General features: G+C 44.5%; 2 protein-coding genes across 3 annotated transcripts in view; both read left to right on the top strand.

Annotated features, from left to right (window-relative positions):
• Positions 1–3,299, top strand: part of Map3k5 (mitogen-activated protein kinase kinase kinase 5) — a 188,343-nt gene extending 185,044 nt beyond the window's left edge. For both annotated transcript variants that reach the window (XM_028782601.1, XM_028782600.1), the window contains 2 exons: positions 1,310–1,386; positions 2,452–3,299. In XM_028782601.1, the coding sequence (XP_028638434.1) occupies positions 1,310–1,386; positions 2,452–2,512 (138 nt within the window). In that variant the 3' untranslated portion in view covers positions 2,513–3,299. The remainder of the gene's footprint in view (positions 1–1,309; positions 1,387–2,451) is intronic.
• A 5,807-nt stretch (positions 3,300–9,106) lies between these two features.
• Map7 (microtubule associated protein 7) overlaps positions 9,107–18,518 on the top strand; it is a 130,699-nt gene continuing 121,287 nt past the window's right edge. Inside the window, exon 1 of the mRNA XM_028782603.1 lies at positions 9,107–9,188. Within this exon, the coding sequence (XP_028638436.1) occupies positions 9,122–9,188 (67 nt within the window). The 5' untranslated portion in view covers positions 9,107–9,121. The remainder of the gene's footprint in view (positions 9,189–18,518) is intronic.

Genomic DNA, 18,518 nt, shown 5'->3' with positions numbered 1-18,518 from the left:
TCTCATGAGGTAGAAGATGCACAAAGGCAAGGAATGGACACTGTGCAGTTGTCCACGACCTCTGAGGATTCTGTTGTTTACTGACAGAAAGTGAAGAAGAGCAAGGAGCAAACAGAACTGTGAGAAAGTGTCCTCTTGCTGCTACTTCTCAACATTTTAATTCTTTTGCAATGTTACTAATATCTGCTAAGCAGTGGCTATTCGTTGCTAGGTGACAAAAGTAAATGCGGCTGGTGATTTATGTCAGAGGTACTCGCTCTGCAAACCACATTATGTCCATGACAACTGACTTCTCCCTCACCGCCACAGACTCGTAATTAACATGCAGAGGATCTGACCTACTGTCACATCTCTAACACACGGATACATATGAAGATGTCCTGTTAGAGAGCTGGAGAGGTGTCTCTACAGTCAGGAGTGTCTTCTGCTCTTAAAGAATACTGGGGTTCTAACACCCACATCTGACGGCTCACAGCCACTTAGAATCCTAGCCCCAGAGCACCCAATGCCCTCTTCTGCAGTCTAGACATGCCTTTACTCTGTGGATGTACCCATATGTAAATATACATCCTTACACATAGTTAGAAATAAAAACTCTTATTTTAAAGATGTTGTCTTTTCCATTTGCTAGAAAGGACCTCTTAATAATACTATACTGTCTTCAGATTTATGTATACAGATTTAAATAACTAAAATAAACTTTTATTTTCACAATATAAGGACTACATACAATTTAGGGTCTCCTTTTGCTAAGGGAAAACAATATATTCAACCAAGTTCTCCAAAATATTTATCCTCTTGGGCTCAAATCACAATCAAAGGAGATTAAGTCACGATCCAGTAAACCATCTTCCCTTTCATTTGCTTGAAAATTAAAAGCTCTATTCCCACCCAGAACTAACTTTGCAGTATACCATAGGAAGGTCTCTGCTGCTGGTTATGGAAAGTACGTGCAGAGACTACATATTGGCAATAATGTCCCACGAATATTGTCTACTTGGGAAAAAAGAGATACGGAGCACTGGCCTTGTTCGGTACAAGCAATAGCTGTGAGCAGCTTGCGTGTGTGATGACAAGTGGGATGAAGCTGCGTCACTTCTCCTCTAAGCAACAGGAATCACATCGACATGTTTCTCTCTAAGTCTGTAATCAGCAGGCTTTTCCTCTCCTAATTCCAGAAGACTGTTGGTTTTTGGCTTTCTGTTTATGTTCATTCTTAATTATTAGCAGCCCTTGCCTTGTGCAGAGATTTTATTTATTCTCAGTATATACAGCATCTTATCACATACATGCTTTGCTCTCTCTGCAGTTTCTGGCTGAGGACTACACACTAGTGGATGTTCTTTACTATGTCACACGTGACGATTTGAAGTGCCTCAGACTAAGGTATTGCTTTCTGTCCCCTTATGCTTGGTTGTTATGAGAACCCCAGGTTAGCACAGGAAGTCTGATCCCTGCCTTGTGGGATCTCAACCAGCTCTGCAGTCTCAGGAAGGGCTGTGTCTGATTTTCAACCCTCAGACTAAACTAAATTAGTGTGTGAGGCTATTTGGGAAAACTCTTTAATAACTAGTATTTCTGTTTAAGTATGGGACAATCAACGAGCAGAGATTTCTTTTTTTTTTTCTTTTCTTTTTTTTCTTTTTTTTTTTTTTTTTTTTTTTTTGGTTTTTCGAGACAAGGTTTCTCTGTGTAGCTCTGGCTGTCCTGGAACTCACTCTGTAGACCAGGCTGGCCTCGAACTCAGAAATCCACCTGTCTCCACCTCCCAAGTGCTGGGATTAAAGGCGTGCGCCACCACCGCCCAGTGAGAAGAGATTTCTTAAATAAGACTGCAGACCAAAGTCCTTCAAACCCTCTTAAGGCTGCCATGAAGAAGAGCTCTAATGTAGCCTGTGATCCTCTGGTAAAATGGCATTTGTGGTTCTTACGTACCAGCTGGAACAGTTTGTATCATCTGGTACAATTTCTTGTCACAGTTTTCTCTCCTGGTCTAGGTAGATACATAACTTACAAGCATCTCTATAAAGACACATTTGCTGGGTGGTGGTGGCACATGCTGTTAATCCCAACACTTGGGAGGCAGAGGCAGGCAAATCTCTGTGAGTTAGAGGCCAGCCTGGTCTACAGAGCAAGTTCTACGACAGCCAGAGTTACACAGAAAAATCCTGTCTTGAAAAACAAAAAAACATACATACATACATACATACATACATACATACATACATACATACATCACAATTCAAAATTGCTCAAAATGTAAAATGATGTTTTTGATTTGAAAGGAATGAGGGGTGGTGGGAAAACACTATGCACACGGAATGCATAAAGCCTGATAAGCCTGAGGTCTTCACGTTCTCACCGAAGGAGCTGAATGCTAAGAAGTCCCTCTTCTGTCTCAAGGGCATTTCCGAGTGAGAGTGTTCTTCAGCTTGTTCTGTCTTTCAACAGGGGAGGGATGCTGTGCACGCTGTGGAAGGCCATCATTGACTTTCGGAACAAATGTGCCTGACTGCCACCAGGGTGACCTTGATTGGAGATTCTGAACATTCAGAACTGCTCCCCTTGTAGGAGGGGAGTCGAAAGGAGGAGAGAAGACGCTGCACTTTAAATCCAGTATTTGTTTACTCGTGTCAGAGAGAGAGAGAGAGACAGAGAGACAGAGAGAGAGAGAGAGAGAGAGAGAGAGAGAGAGAGAGAGAGAGAGAAAGAAAGAAAGAAAGAAAGAAAGAAAGAAGGAAAGAAAACGCACTAAACTTTCCTAACTTCCATTTCTACAAGATTCCTACGGACTCTTCGTACAGGCTTTCAGAATAATCCGAGAGCTGTAACATCGGGATCATTTTTCATCTACACATTTTGATGGAGAGGTTTTTGAAGTCACCAGCGATTGCGTTTCAACTCAGTGTTTACCACAGAAGAGACAGAAAGTTTTGTGAGACTGTATACCACTGGAACAAAACCAAAATGTGACCATGGCTTTTTAGGTTCTGTGTGTGTAGTATGCCCAAGCATCTGAGCAGAAATGCATAATTTCAATTGTTGTACAAATTTGTTTTTTTTTAAAGTGTGCAGAATCTGAGAGTAATGGTTTCTACTCTGTACTAATTGTCATATTGACTGTATTTTGTAACTTAAGTTTCTGGCCGAGGGTGTGTTTGTTGGAGGGTTTGTGTACTACTGAATGGTACCAGTTGTGCATGCTGGATCATAGTGATGTTAGCTTGTTCTAAAGCTATCCATTGTATCATATTTACATAAAAGTAAAAAGATTGCCGGTATGCTACTTTGACAAAGTCCAGAAGATTCTTATTTTGTGCTGATGCTCTAAATGACTGGGTTAGATTTTTTGTTGCTGTTGTTTTTTGTTTTCATCTGTGACATCAAATACAATGTGTCTCTGTTCAAGCAGTGAAAAGACAGTTGGAATCCAGATTGTTCCTTGGGGACAGCGGGGGTGGGGGGACACAAGAGAGTGGTGACTATTTTAAACTCAATGTATTTTCCCCATGACCTCAACTTACCTTGAAAGAGAAAGACACCATACTGTATCTCAGGCGGTTTGCAAGAGGATCTTAATGGACGCCATTGTCTTCTCTGTCACTTTAATGTGGTTCTCACATCTGGGGAAAATTTTCCAGCCAAATATTATATTTTTATGAGCCTTCCAATGTAACCAGGATGAGGTCTGAAGCTCCTAGGTGGATAAATAAAATTAATTTCCTATCCACACAGGAATGTGCATTACATAGGGTGGAAACAAGGGAGAGGTGTTCCCATGTCTTCATTTGACCCATAGAAAAGTCTCCTATAAAATAGACATGGCCTTTATTTTTTTTAAAGATCTATTTATTTTATGCATATGAATCCACAATTGCTGTCTTCAGACACACCAGAAGAGGTCATCAGATCCCATTACAGATGGTTGTGAGCAACCATGTGGTTGCTGGGAATTGAACTCAGGACCTCTGGAAGAGCAGTCGATGCTCTTAACCACTGAGCCATCTCTCTAGCTCAATGGCCTTTATTTCTATGTGAAAATAAAAGCGTGTGTGTGTGTGTGTGTGTGTGTGTGTGTATGTGTGTGTATTGCATCTGAGTATATAAAATATTCTCTTGAAAATTTTCTCACTTGACAACAACAGGATTGATCTTTAAAACACCTCACCTCTAAGGGCAGATCATTAGTGTCTTGAACCCTTTGCAGAAATTCTGAAGAAAGCCAGTCTCCTCTGCATTAAGAAACAGGTTGTCTCATTAATTCTAATGTTTTAGGTGCTTCTTTTATATTGTATGTACATAGGAACAAGCTACCCATTTTTTTTTTTTATTTTTTTTTTTGTTGTTGTTGTTTTGTTTGAGACAGGGTTTCTCTGTATAGCCCTGCTTGTCCTGGAACTCACTCTGTTTCTGGCCTCAAACTCAGAAATCCACCTGCCTCTGCCTCCCAAGTGCTGGGATTAAAGGTGTGCGCCACCACTGCCTGGTTCAAGCTACCCATTTTTAATGGACTCTTCATATCTTTTTTCCTTCAGTCTCCCCCAGGTCCAGTGTCTGCCTGTCACTGTTTCTCTGTCTCCCTCCCCACTCTGCTTCTCTCTCCTTGTCTCTGAGCTTGTATAACATACACTATGTTCCCAGGTCATCCTGTATCTCTCACACAAAAGAAGGTCGTCCCACTGTGGATTACGGTTCATGAAAGGTTTGTGCTAGGAAGGCCTTTAGCATCAGCATGTCAGGGCTTCACAACCTAGATTCATGTTCAGATGACCTAGATACTTAATATCGCAGAACACTTGCTTAGTCCAGTGTGAGGCTGTAGGTTCAATCCAGCAATACTATACACAACAACAAAAAGGCCTACCACCTTAAGGACCAGGCACCTTGGGAGAGGAGAAATGGCTCAGTGGTTACGATTGTTTCCTGCTTTTCCAGAGGATCCAAGTTTGGTTCCCAGATTCCTACAACAGGCAGCTTATAGCTGCCATTAACTCCAGCTCCAGGGGAATCTGCCTTCAGCCTCCACGGGTACCCAAACTCACATTCCCATACCCACACAGAGACATACATGCATACGCATAATTTAAATTAAAAAAGCACCAAACATGTCTTTTAAATTCCCCATCAGTGATTTAACATGATCAAATCACACCTCATTTCTGGGTCCAGTGGAAAGCAAAATGGGAAATGGCCCCTCACATAAGGAGGAGCGAGGTGGCTAGCCCACTGCTAAGTGTGGAGACTGAAACCACTTGTTAGCCCACAGGGAAGCTCTCACCTAACTTTGGCCTTTGGCAAATTAATTAGCTTCTCTGTCTCAGTTTCTTCCTCTGTGAAATGGGGAAATGGTGCACCTTCCTCAAAGGGTTGTTCTAGGAATTAAAGGAGGCTGGCACAGGCAAGGTGCTCAGTGAATACTCAGCATACAGTAAGACTCACTCAGGAGCGTTTACTAAATACCATCTGTGAGCGAATGAGATGGATGACTGGGGTAGAGGTGTTTGTCATGCAAACTGTGATGATCTTTCAATCCCTAGAACTCACGTGAGAATGGAAAGACAGAAGTGGTTCCACAGTTGTCCTCTGGCCTCCACGAGTGTGCAAGCTGAATTCTATACACACCATACACACAACATGGTAAATACATACTGGAGTGGACATGCTTTGGTATATGAGTAAGAGGTAGTTCTTAGCACTCAGGTGAGTGTAGGAAGGGCTATGGATACCAAGGCCAGAAAGGGATCAAGAAAAGTTTTCCAAGGCTGAGTGGAGCCTGGGAAGATAGTTTAGAAAGGGATGGTGGTGGCTCTATTGTAAGAGAGAGAGAATGGATATACTAGAACCCAATTTAAAAGGCTCTGATGACTGAGATGCTGTAGTACCCTAGAAGGGAAATAAAGATGCCCATGAAGTGTAGGCAGTGCACATGGTGGCAGCAAGGACATTTCAATCTGAGAACAAAGCATTCATAGTTCCAGGTTTTATGGAAACTCCCTAGAGACAAGGAGAAGACAATCAAAAATGTGCATCAGATTGAAGACCCAGATTTGCAATAAATCTTCCCAAATGTCACAGGTTGGGCAAGTGTTAAACCCAGAAGTTCAGAGGGTAAGTCCGCTGAGCCAGGACAGGCGGACATACTTCACATAGAAGGATCTTAACCTGGGCTTTTCAGGGGTGATACTAAGGACCAGGGTATTACATGGGCAGACAAAAGGCCAGAAGGGGGATCTGAAACATTTAAGGAAAGAGTAAAATCCATTGGGCAAATGATTGTGGCAAAAGTTGGAAGGGGAGGAGTCCAAGGACCTCTCAGAGAGTGGGGATGGGGAGGGAGTAAGGTTAACTTCACATTATATGGAAATAGGAAACCTATTAAAAAGGTTTTGAGCCAGATAGAGCTATGTAAAGTGGCTGTGTGTTAGATGATTAATAACCGACACAGTGTAAGAGGAGTTGAACTGAACAGGGCAGTTCCGAGCCTGTCTCAGATCTGAAAGAGGGTCCAGCATGAGTCAGGCTAACAGGAAGTTAGGGCTTCAGGAATGGAAACTATGGGCAGTGATAACGAGGGGGAGGCTGGGAGAAATGCTGAGCCCGGGTGGGTGAGAAAGATTCAACGGTAGAAACTCAGCCAGGGTGTTCTAGATTCACTGAATTCAGAGCAGAGTGTCATGATAGGACTGTACAAAGAATATTGAAGGAACTTCAGCCAGTAAAGTGCCTTGTAAGCTGAGGGCCTGAGTTCAACTCCCAGAAAGACAAACAAAAACAAAGCCAAAAGCCAGGCATGGTGGTGTGCATGGTTGTAATCTCAGCACTGGGGAAGTAGAGACAGACAGATCCCTGGGGGCTTGCTGGCCACCCATCATAGAAGCAAGCTCTGGACGAAATGAGAGGCCCTGTCTCAAAAACAAAGGTTGACACCGTCCTTGAGGTCAACCTTCAGGTTGGCTTCTGATCTCCATACTTCGATACATGCACACCTACACACACACACACACACACACACAGACTAAAGAATGTATTGGAGGAGGTTGGTACTGAGGTCAGGAGTATACATTCTAGACTTGAGAGTCACCAAGGTGGAGGGTCCCAAGAGACAGAGCAGAGATAGGAAAGGTGTGGCTGAAACTCTGGAGAGTTTGAAGATCTTGGGAGAAACAGGAAGGAGTTTGGGGAAAGAGTGAAACCTCATTAGCAAGGGATTGAGCCAGTGCCAAGTAATGCAGGATCCAGCCCACAAAATATCGAAGGGACCTGAGGGTGCTACTGTCCCCCATCACCCCAGCAATTGAGGGGACCCGAGGGTGGTACTGTCCTCCATCATCCCAGCAATCGAGGTGGAGGCAGAAGACATCTGGGGAACAAATGATAGAAAAGCACTCAGCAACTTGATATGTGACTTGGGAAGCTACTATGGATGAGCAAGAAAAACTGTACGTTGTCAAATGGCCTGGGATGAAGAGGCATCCAGGGGATAGGGGAGAAGGAGGCAGAAGGGAACACGGTGCCAGAGGTTCAGCTCTACCCCGGGAAGAGGAGGTGGGGGATCAGGAGAACTTTGTGTGAACTCGAGGCAGATGGCTTCTATGTTCCTAGTAAAAAGTACATCTAAAGGATAGAATGGTGGCATCTGACATTTAACAGATGTCATCCACTCCCATCTACTGTGTGGCAGACACTGCAAATTAGGTTTGGAACAAGGAGTCTGTCCAAGTCCTTAAGTGAGGATGGGTGTCCTCCTCCATGTATTTAACTTGGAACAACTGAAACACAAGTAATCGAAACAACTGGAGGGCAAGCACACACCGAATCAACTACTACCAAGCACTTGCCAATGACTTTTTTTTGATTGATTGATTGATTGATTGATTGATTGATTGATTGAGACAGGTCTCACTATTTAGCCTAGGCTGGCCTCGTAACTCCTGATGATCCTCCTGCCTCAGAGAGTAAAGTGGGATGGTGTAGTGAGAATTTTGGTTTCTTTAAAAACTGAGTTATGTTAGTATGTGTTTTTTTTTTTAAATTCCAGGTGTGGGATAAGAGGCTGCTTCACAGCAGGTGATTTATGATCTACCTTGTGCACTAGCAGGGGCGTGATCTTTGCCAGCTACAGACTATCTCACTGTTCAAAGATCTGTTTGCCTCTTCCACTGTAGGCATGGTGCTTTTGGGAGAATCCATGGCAAACCAGAAAACCTGTAAATGAAATCCAGGGCTTGGAGTGACAGCTCTTGTAAATAAGGATTGTATTCTGACACTCTTTTCTGTCCCTAGTACATTATGTGGGGTTTCAAAATATAAAGAGCTCGTTAGATTTGTTCAGCTAACCGAGGGTGGGCACGTGCCTCTCTGTGTGAGCAGGCAGGATTGGTAGGCTGCTCTGTTCTGTTTTCATTCCTGCAGGTTACTTAACCACCCCCTCAGTATTTTGTTGCTTATCGTTTATTTTGCCTGCTCAGACAGAAATTTGTTTCTCAGTTGCTAATGTTTCTTTTTACAACCGCCTTCCCCACGCCTCTGGTCCTTCTAAACAAGATAGTCACAAGACAGTTTACTAATCGGAAACCAAGAATAAGAAACGCCACGCCAGTCGGCGCAGGATTCCCTAAGGTGCGTGCTGGGCCATCAGACACGGAAAAGCTAGGCTCACGGGCGAAAGCGAGCCGGGATACAGGCGCGGAACCCAGCCGGTGTGATTCAGCTCTCCACGTGGCATCGGCTCCTTGGGCGACTGTCGCCACGAACTCCCGTCCGCACGGAGCCGAAACTGACCTGGCGGCTTCAGAGTTCAAAGGGGAACAGAGCGCTCGAACGCCCCCGCCGCACCGGGGCTGCGGGTGGACGCTCTTCTCGCTCGCTCGGACGCGGCGGTGACTAGGATTCGCCGCCTGGGACACTAGCTCCGACCGCGTCCGTCGGGGCGGCTGCGACGCCGCACCTGCCCGCCAGGGAGCGCGCCGAGCCCCGGCGGCGTCGGGCCAGCAGTCGCCGTCCCCGCCCCACGCCCGCGCAGGCCGCCGCTCACCTGTCTGAGCCCGGGGGGCGGGGGCCCGGCGAGAGCGGAGCCGAGGGAGAGGGCGGAGCGGCTCTCGGGGCGCGTCATCGGAGCACCATGGCGGAGCAGGGAGCTGGCGGCGACGGCCACAGGGGCGGCGACGGCGCTACGCAGAGCGACCCAGGTGACGGCGCGGTCGAGTCGAGAGGGGGTCGCGGGGGTCGCGGGAGTGGGCGGGGGCGCGGTCCCGGGAGCCAGCGACCCTCGGAGTCCGCGCTACCGGCGACCGCCGAGCGCCCGCGGGGCCACAACAGGTGGAAGCAGGCCTGGGCGCGCGGGAGGGAGGTCGGGGGCGCGCGGAGTGGTCGGGGGCGCGCCTGGGAGGTCGGGGAACCGCTCCGAGCCTCAGAGCGGCCGAGCGGCGGGACCGCGCAGAGGGGCCGGGGGAGCGGGGTCGGAGCAGAGGCGTCCGGCCGGTGGGTGAGCGGCTGACCGGCTCAGGACCTCGCCACCCGACCTTCACCCAGAGCACCGAGCACGGTCTCGGAGCTCAACTCTTCCTGTGGCACTAAAGCCAGAGATGGAGCGTCGCCTCTGCCGCCGGGCTCGGCCCTCAGGCTCCGTGTTGACAATCCGCCTCCAGCACAGCCACCGGGGACACCCAGGGACATAGCTCACACCCTCGGAAGGTCTTCCCACTCGTACCCGTCTCTCCTTACCGTGAAACCAACTTCCCCCGCCCCTCATGATTTTGTTCTTCGTCTTCGGGGACTGTGTTGCAAATCATACCCTCCCTCCCTGTTCTAATCCTGGCCAAGTAAGCAGCTCCTCGTACCTTCCTACACTTGGCGTGGGGGCGGGAGGCGCTTTGTAATTTTAAAGAAATGTTAAGTTGCAGACCCCGCAGTTGCAAGCTGTTACTGCTTCTAAACACCCACAACCAGAAGTGATTGTTTTCTAAATGCAAAACTCGCTCCACCTCCCACCCCCACCACAACACACTCGTTTAGAGGGCGTGCTTATTTTTAATACACAAGGTCTATGGAGCTTAGTGTTTTCCAATTGGTATCTGCGATTATGCCTAAACTCTTAATGATTTACACCTAAGGTTAAGATTGACACAGTGTCCTGAATTTACTTCCATGTCAGGCTACATCCTGAAAGGTGGTCGATTTTTGTCTTCTGCGTTTGAAAGATCAGTGATTATTACTTTGGTCAGGGTGGCGAAGCGATGCCTGAGTAATTGTTTAGGAAACTTGATGAGCTGGGAGTTGTCCATGCTCCCCAATCCGGGTCATTCTTAGTTGTGACTGTGAATAAGGCACGGATAAGTAACAGCTTGGGGGGAGGAGGGGATGTTAGTGATTTAATAGGCATCCATTTGTCCTTGAGTGCTTTGTAGATCTGCATTGGTACTTGTTCAGACATAAACGAACTTGCACCTGGAGTGCATCCCGTGCCTGATCGTGTTAAGGAATGATCGAGCCATGTGTCTTAACAGTTAGGATGCAAAGTCAATCATGTGTTCTTAAGTCTTCTTAAATTTTGTATTTATTTACTTTGGTGTGTGTGTGTATGTGTGTGTATGAGTGTGAGTCTGAGTGAGGGGGTGTTCATGCAATAGCATGCCTGTAGGAGATCAAGGTAACTTGTTAAGAGTGGGGTTCTGAGACTGAAACTTAGGTTTGGCAGCAAGTGCCTTTACCTAAACGTCTCACCAGCCTGAAGTACTCTTTCCATTAAAAGTAGGATTTATTGGCTATTATTTCCTGACAGTAAACAATTCCTCCACATCTTTGCCTAGAAATTTAAACTTCCGATAAACATGTTTTATATATGACCAACACACATATACGTAGGGGTGTGTGTGTATATCATATATTTCTGGTCCTGTATTCCCCCTCCCCCATTTTTCTATTTTTTGCTTTGAGTATTCAGCAACACCTGTGCCAGTGAATGCTAAAGAAAGGAAATGTAAGGGGTATTTTTGGTTTAGTTTGGTTTTTTGAGACCATCTCCATCTTTAGGTACATACTAGGCTTTAACTTGATATATCACAGACTTGCCTCAAACTCAAAATCCTTCTACTTCTACTGGGAATACAGGTGTAAGCCATTATACCTGGCTCTTAGCATATTTTAATTACATTTATTTGGTATGTGCATTTGTATGTGGACACACACATTCCATAGCACAAGTGTGGGAGCCAGAGAACAACCTGTGGGAATTGCCTCTCTTTACACCGAGTAGGTTCTAGAGACTGACAGCAAGCTTCTTTACCTGCTGAGCCATCTCACTGACCTGTAAATGTATTGTTTAAAATCCAGGTGACCCTATTTTGAGAGAACACAAGGTTGTTTAAATGTTGACAACTAATGTTCTGTATATGTAAAACCTATGACCTTTGAATGTAGAACTTCAGTTTTATACTCACATTTCACATTATACACATTCAAACACTCCAATTTATTATTTTTAAATCATAGATTTATATGGGATTTTATGTATTGAATGAGAGGGGTACCTAAGCCTATGTCTTATTGCCACCAAGAAGTTAGAGTTACCACCTCAAAATGCCACATTCCTTTTTTTCTCTTTTTGTCTTTTTTGTTTGAGGTGGGAGTCATGCCATGCGTTGCTGGCTTGTCTCGATTTTAGCCTCCTCCTGCCTCGCCTCACCTTCCCAAGTCCCAGATTACCTGTGTGTCCGCTTTCTCACCACAGACAGCAGCACGTTTCCTGAAGCATTCCTTCTGTTTTCCTTTTCCATATAATTACTTTGAGGTAGAGTCCAACCTTGAGTGGTTCCTAAATTACGTCCTTGTGCAAAGACTATATTTCAGGACTTCAGATTAAAATCTTGGGTTATTACAAAAACAATACCTGTGATATGTCCAAGATTAAAGGCCTATGTGTTTGTATGTCTATGACTCAAATAGAGTGAATTCAGCATCATAGTATGTATTTAAAGGGTACTATATCAGTGTAACATTCAGAAAACAGTTCTGCAGATGTGTTTAGCTTCTGCTCAAGGGTTGATTATATTCTTTTTTTTTTAAATCATTTTTTTCTTGAGGACAAACAGTTCTCTTGGTATACTGTAGTTTTTTGTTTGTTTGTCTGTTTTTTTGTCCATAGCCAAAGGGAAACAAGAACTAGAAAATGCAATTGCCTTTGAAACAAATGTGTTTCACCACTAGAGGATGTCAAGTCCTTTTTATTAGACTTTTATTTTGAGCAACTTCACAGGCAAAACGTCACATCACAAAACTATGAGCTCAAATTCTGTGTGTCAAGATGTACGTTCACAAGCTATGGAAGTCAACTACATAGAACAAATCCCATTTGGCAACCTCCTTTAAAAAAGATACTACAGAGTTAAACTTTAATGCTGATTTTGGTTAATCTGTGATGCCCAAACTCTGATGTGCAAAGGAGTAAATGAATACCTGTAATTGGTGGGCTCTGTTGCCGTGCTTTTGGAGGATATTACTTACAACCTCGAATGGAGTTTTTGTTATCAGGATTTTTGGTTGAAAGACTTAGGCTTACTTTCTTACCTTGGTCTTGTATCTTCTGTGAATTTTTCCAGAGTAAAAAGTGATCTTTATGGTCTCATTTAGCCTGAAGGGCCTATGTGTTCCCAAATAAACATAGAAAGATACTTAGGTTGTCCTGTGATGTAAGCCCCTCCCTTTGGAAATTCAGATCCTAGAAACTAGAAGTGCTGCTTCTTCAGGGGGCAAACTTCACATCTTACTTAAGTCAGTGGTTCTTAACCTTCCTCATGCTGTGACCCTTTAATGCAGCTCCTCATGTTGTGGTGATCCCCCAACCATAAAATTTTCATCGCTGCTTCATAACTGTTATCTTGCTACTGTCAAAGAATTAAAATGTAAAATATCTTATATTTCTGATAGTCTTAGGCTAGCCCATGAAAGGGTCAATAGGTTGAGACCCACAGGTTGAAAACCACTGTGGTAAGTTAAGGAGAAGTCAGCTGTTGTCATTGCTTAGGTATGTGTGTGAAACACTAATTTACATTGGCATGATCTCTAAAGAATTCACGCACTTGTGTCATGATACCCGAAAACAAATTATTCAAAGAGCTTTTAAAAACATACTCAAGTCCTGTTAGTGCAATATCAAGGCTTAGAATAATTTAACCAAGAATGTGTACTTTCTATGGGTTATTAAAATTATGGAGTTTGGAAGGTTGACGAATATGATCTTTGAATTTAGTAAGGAAATCCATAGGCCAATATGTACAGGTTGTGAGGTGTCCAGTGGAGGAAGGAGCACTCTGGCTGTGGTCATCCCGGAGCACCTACTGCAGATAGCACTTAAACCTCAAAGGGCAAGTGAGTGATGTGTATTTAGAAGGAGAAGGAGGGAAAATAAAGACACATGTGGACAAGGAGCTAAAGTTTAGTCATTTTGACAAGACAAATGTGTAAGACTCAAAGTAAGTGTCCAGGAAAATCAGTTAGGAACGATGGATGCCTTGAGGCCAAAGGTCAAGCCAAGAAGCTGGAACAGTATTGTTTGGGCAGGAAGGTACAGTCTTGTTTAAAGCCTTGTTAAGCAGATTAATTCTCAGTGCCAGTGAATTGAGACTCCTGATTGCCTGTTCTAACAAAACAGCACTGCTGCACCTTTAACACAAACAGGAACTCTCCTGGGGAAGTCCTTTTCCTCCCTACCCTGCCCATTTGGGACAGCTCTGCTTGAGTGGCAACAGTGTATGAGAGACACTTGTTTGCTCTGGAACCTGGAAGAACAGCTATGTAGAGCAGATGGAGAAGAGAGGAGAGAGTTTAGTCTCCAGACTTAACTTTGAGGTCCCTGGATGGATCTAGGTAGGCACTGGCCTGTCGGTGAGCATGGAAGGGGGAATGGTTTGGGACTCTCAGACGTGTGTCAAAGGATCGCAGGTAAAAAGGTGACTCGGTGTTCCACTTTGAATTTGGTTCATTAGTTTAAGCTTCACATGAACATATTAATGAATACAACTTAGTTTTAGTAAAAGAAAAGGTAGGTTGCCTTACACATGAAAAATTGTGCAAGAAAGGGACCTACCTGTCAGTAGTGATACCAAATACTTAACTGGAAGGGTGAACCTGCAGGAACAGACAAGATGTCAGGTCTCGGGCCACTCCAGGAGAGATCAGAAAGAAAAACTGCAGACAGAATAGACAACCATCCAAAATGGAGGAGGGAGAGACAGACAAGTCAGAGAAGTGAGGGATGCCCAAGAGGGACAAAAAGGTCAAGCATTCCGAGACTGAGATGATATTTTAAAGCCATTGCTTTGGATTCAGGTGTCCACTGGTCTCCCGTAGCAGAGGAGTTTCAGTTGGTCTAAGAGTTGGGGCCCATCCTAGCATAAGTGATTAATAGATTGAGCATTGGGAGGATGAGATAGCCCAGTAGGCCTTTCTGTAAAGGTTGCCAGAAAAAAATCAATACATTGGAAATCTTCAAATAATGTATTGTTTCAGTAGACAGTTAACGTAGATGTATAACCATCACTGTCAACGTGACTTAGAGTCCTGTCTCCCAGAACTCTCTCAGGCTCACTTCCTCCTATTCCAGAGTCTTAAGTGAAAGCATACCATGTAACCTTTGCAAGGGTCCCCCTCCCCTAGCCTGTGTATTTGAGATTTGAGCACACTGTGATGTGCATTGGTAGTTCCCTGCCATAGCACCAGAAGAACATGGAGTCCCTGCTGGGTTTGGGGAGGAGAAACAACTGTTATATATCCGTATATTAGTTTTTATGTCACCGGTCTTCATTTAAGGCAGGTACTTACATTATCTCCAGTGTGATCAAGTGACGTTGCCACTTCTAGGGTTGCCGTACAGTTTTCTCTGTGAGCAGCATGAGATAATGGCTCTACATCCTTTCAGCTCTCATATAGTGATTTGATGGTTTTCATTTTAGACAGTCTATCCAACTTTTTTGAGTAAGTTGTAGTTACTTCAAAGTGAGGTGTTTTTATGTTTGATGCTAATATAGTTTCTCAAATGAGGTCATGTTGAGCCCAGAACCCAAGTATAATATTGAGTTTCTGTTTGGTGGCTTGCTGTTCTGTGATTCTGGGAACTGAGCTCAGGGCCAGGTCCATGCCAGATGAGTTCTTGATCACTGGCTACATTCCCAGCCCTAGACTCTCTGACTCCCATCTTGGGTTTATCTCCTTTTCTCTTTATCCTCAAGGACTTTCTTACTTCCTGTGCAGCCCATGTTCTGAGAGAGAGAGCTGAAGCACTTTCGCACAAAGGATCCAAGCCAGTTGTCTTCTCTCTCCCCTCCAGTGCATCTGTAGCCTCATCCCTAGACCTGAGAAGGAGCGTTGGTGTTAGAAAATTGTAAATAGCCTAGCATGGTGATCCTCGCCCTCAGGAAGCAGGGGCAGGCTGGTCCTCATGAGTCTATATAGTAAGTACCAGGCCAGCTGGGCCGTATAGTGAGACCCTGGATCTAGAAAGATGAAAAGAAAGCAAGCTGGAAATACTGGTTATATATCTTGTCTTGTGATCCCATTTCTTGGGGCTCACTGTGTTACCAAGATGAATACTTTGTGCTAATCTTCAGTTTGTGCAGTGTACTCAGTGCCTGTAGTCTGTCGCTGAACTCTGTCAGGGACCAGGTCTTCTTGCTTGTTGCAGTGAGACTTGTTCTACTTTCTAGCGCTGATGCCTCCTTTCGCCTTATATTATTATTATAAATTACTACTTATAATTTTCCTTATGGTGTTTAGTTGTTTGCAATGTAAATTAAATGACATCGTTGCTTTTTCCTGTTAAGGATTATTCTCTCTAATATGTATTTAAATTCGAGAATTAGTTGAAGAATTAGATCTTTGCATTAGGTGTTACTTCGATTTTTACTTTTGCATTATTTCTTGTGTATGTATTTGTTCGAGTATAGCGTGTATAATTCGAGTGTATATGAGTGGGTAAGGTCCATCGACCTGTGCATGTGAACATGGCGGCCAGAGGCCAGTGGCTGTACTGCCCTATCACTCTATGCCTTATTCCTGAAACAGGAACTCATTTAAGGAGGTAAACTAACTGCCATCAAGCCCCGCCTCCATCCTTCTGTCTCCACCCCCACAGCTCTGGAATAATAGGTACACACATTCATAGCTGCACTCACACAGGCTTATACATGGATACTGAAGATTTAATTGGGGTCCCTTGCTGCCTCACAGCCTCGTATTCACTGAGCTATCTCTCTAACCCTTTTTTTTTTCTGTAGAGCTACTGGATGATACTCAGGGCCTTTAGCATGTTAGGCAAATGCTCTGAGCTGCACCCCATGTTAATGACTTTAAATGTTAATTTGCAGATAGTATGTTTTTGACAACATGAAAATAACTACATTAAAAAATAAGCCAAGACTCAACTACATTCAGTATTCCCTCCTCTTAGATGCTCCTACAGAGCTAGTTTTGAGATCCATATTTATTGCTCTACTACTTTAAATAGCTAAGAAATGAAACTGGCCTAGATGTCCATCAGTAGGTGAAAGGATAAAGAAACATGGCCCAATGAAATATGGTGGCACAAAACTTTAATCCCAGTACTTAGAAGGTAGAGGCAGGTGGGTCTCGGAGTTCAAGGCCAGCCTGATCTACATAGTGAGTTCCAGGACAGCCAGAGCTACACTGAGGAAATCAGTCTCAAAAAAGAAGAAATGTGGCCCAGGATACACAGTGGCGCTTTTTTCCCCCAGTCATAAGGTTCTCCTATATTGAATTTAGATTTAAGAATGTGATAAAAATGGAGGCAGGCCCTAGATGTACCTCCTGTAGCCCTAGTACTTGGAAGATGGAGGCAGAAGGATCAGAAGTTCAAGGCCAGCCTGGGCTACAGGAGATCCTATTTCAAGACACTGATTAGGGAGGAGACTGAGATGGAATGTGAAGAAATCTAGAGGGGGTGGGGAGTAATTGACTTCCTGAGGCAGAGCATGCAGGCTGAGTGGAGAATTTAGGGGAGGGGAGCCAGCAACGTGGGGGTGGGTAGGGTATCTAGCGCTGAAGATGAATAATATATGCATAATATACATATGGAAAGGCCAAAATGAAGCTGTTACTTTGTGCTAGCTTAATATTAAAACCCAGTTGCATGAGAAAAAGCCCAGGATTGGCAGAGCTAACCAGATAGTGCCGGTGGACTAAAGGCAAGAGTAGGGACTTGGGCGTAGATTGCCATATGTGAACACTTTGCAAGCATTGTTAGTAAAGTCCTGGTTCTACATTTAGAACATTATCATATGAGGTATCTTAAAGTTCTGTGGCTTTTTAACAATGCCAGCAAAACCTTTTAAAAGTTGGCTTTCTGGTAACAGACCCATCCTGTACCACGACATAAGCTTCTGTTGTAAAATGCGGTCACTGACTCCACATCAACTATAGCAAGACGCTAGACTCTAGGGTAAGTTCGAATTTCAAGGTAAAATTCTAAGAAGAGCCCCCTTCTTCCAAGCTATGCTGGATGTCGCTGAAATGTAGAATTATAAATAAGCTGGATTCCTACTGCAGGAAGCTTGGCTGCTTCTCAAGATTTTAATCTGGATGGGTGGTTCTCGGAAGCTCCTGACCTGAGTCTTCGGTGTGGCAGACTGGACAGACAGGCCTGGGTTGCCTGCCTTCTGCATTCCAGCTGATTGGTTTCTATACAAGGCTCTAAATTAGCTCACAGCCCTCGTGTGCTCATTTGCATAAGGCTTAGTCCTTGGGCCGAAGGTCGTGATGTTGACACCATTACTGAGGTCACGTGCTAGACTGCTACCAGTTCAGATCAGTAGTTAGTTCTTAGTCTTGGTAAAAAAGTTAAAATCACTTGGGGACCTAGAACCCCCATAGTGTCCAGGCAATTATCAGAGGATCTCGCAGGTGGGAGCTAGGTGGTGGCAGTGGGTTTAAAAGTTCCCGGGTGGCTCCTGTGTGCAGACCATGCTGAAAACTGGTTTCTCCCAATTCCCACCTTGAACTCTTGCATTTGACTGTCTGGGAAGGTATAACTTGGAGGTGTCAGGTAGACCTCGATTACAGTAACCACATGGACGATCTTAACAGCTGTTACCCAGAATTTTGTGAACTTTGCTTCACTTCTCTCCCCAAAACCTTTTGAAAGGAATATAGATATAAAAATAGGTGTGAGTACATTCGCATGGACAGTACCACACTCTCAGCGACACAGTTGTATACTTTATATATAAATGTGAAGCTAGGCACAATGATACAGAATGAGCTTTTTCTTTCCTCCTTCCTTTAGTGTTCAGTCTTCTTCCTTCTCCCCTCAAAAAAACGGGAAAGGTTAATTTGGAGTAAGTAGATTGCAAGAAGTTTTCCCGAGAAGATGCTGGTAAACCCGTGGCCTCTAACCACCTTGCTTCTTCAGGCGTCTATAAATAGCTGGAAGGGTGTGACCTCCTCCATCTGCTCCCTTGATCCTCCTGTGAAACTGGATGCCGAGGGCCTTCAGGAATGTGCCCTCCCTT

This window comes from Grammomys surdaster, unplaced genomic scaffold (genome assembly GCF_004785775.1).
Source record: "Grammomys surdaster isolate TR1022 unplaced genomic scaffold, NIH_TR_1.0 806, whole genome shotgun sequence".
NCBI classification, from domain to species: Eukaryota; Metazoa; Chordata; class Mammalia; order Rodentia; family Muridae; genus Grammomys; species Grammomys surdaster.
The sequence above is the reverse complement of the archived record's forward strand: the minus strand, read 5'-3'. Positions and strand labels throughout refer to the sequence as shown.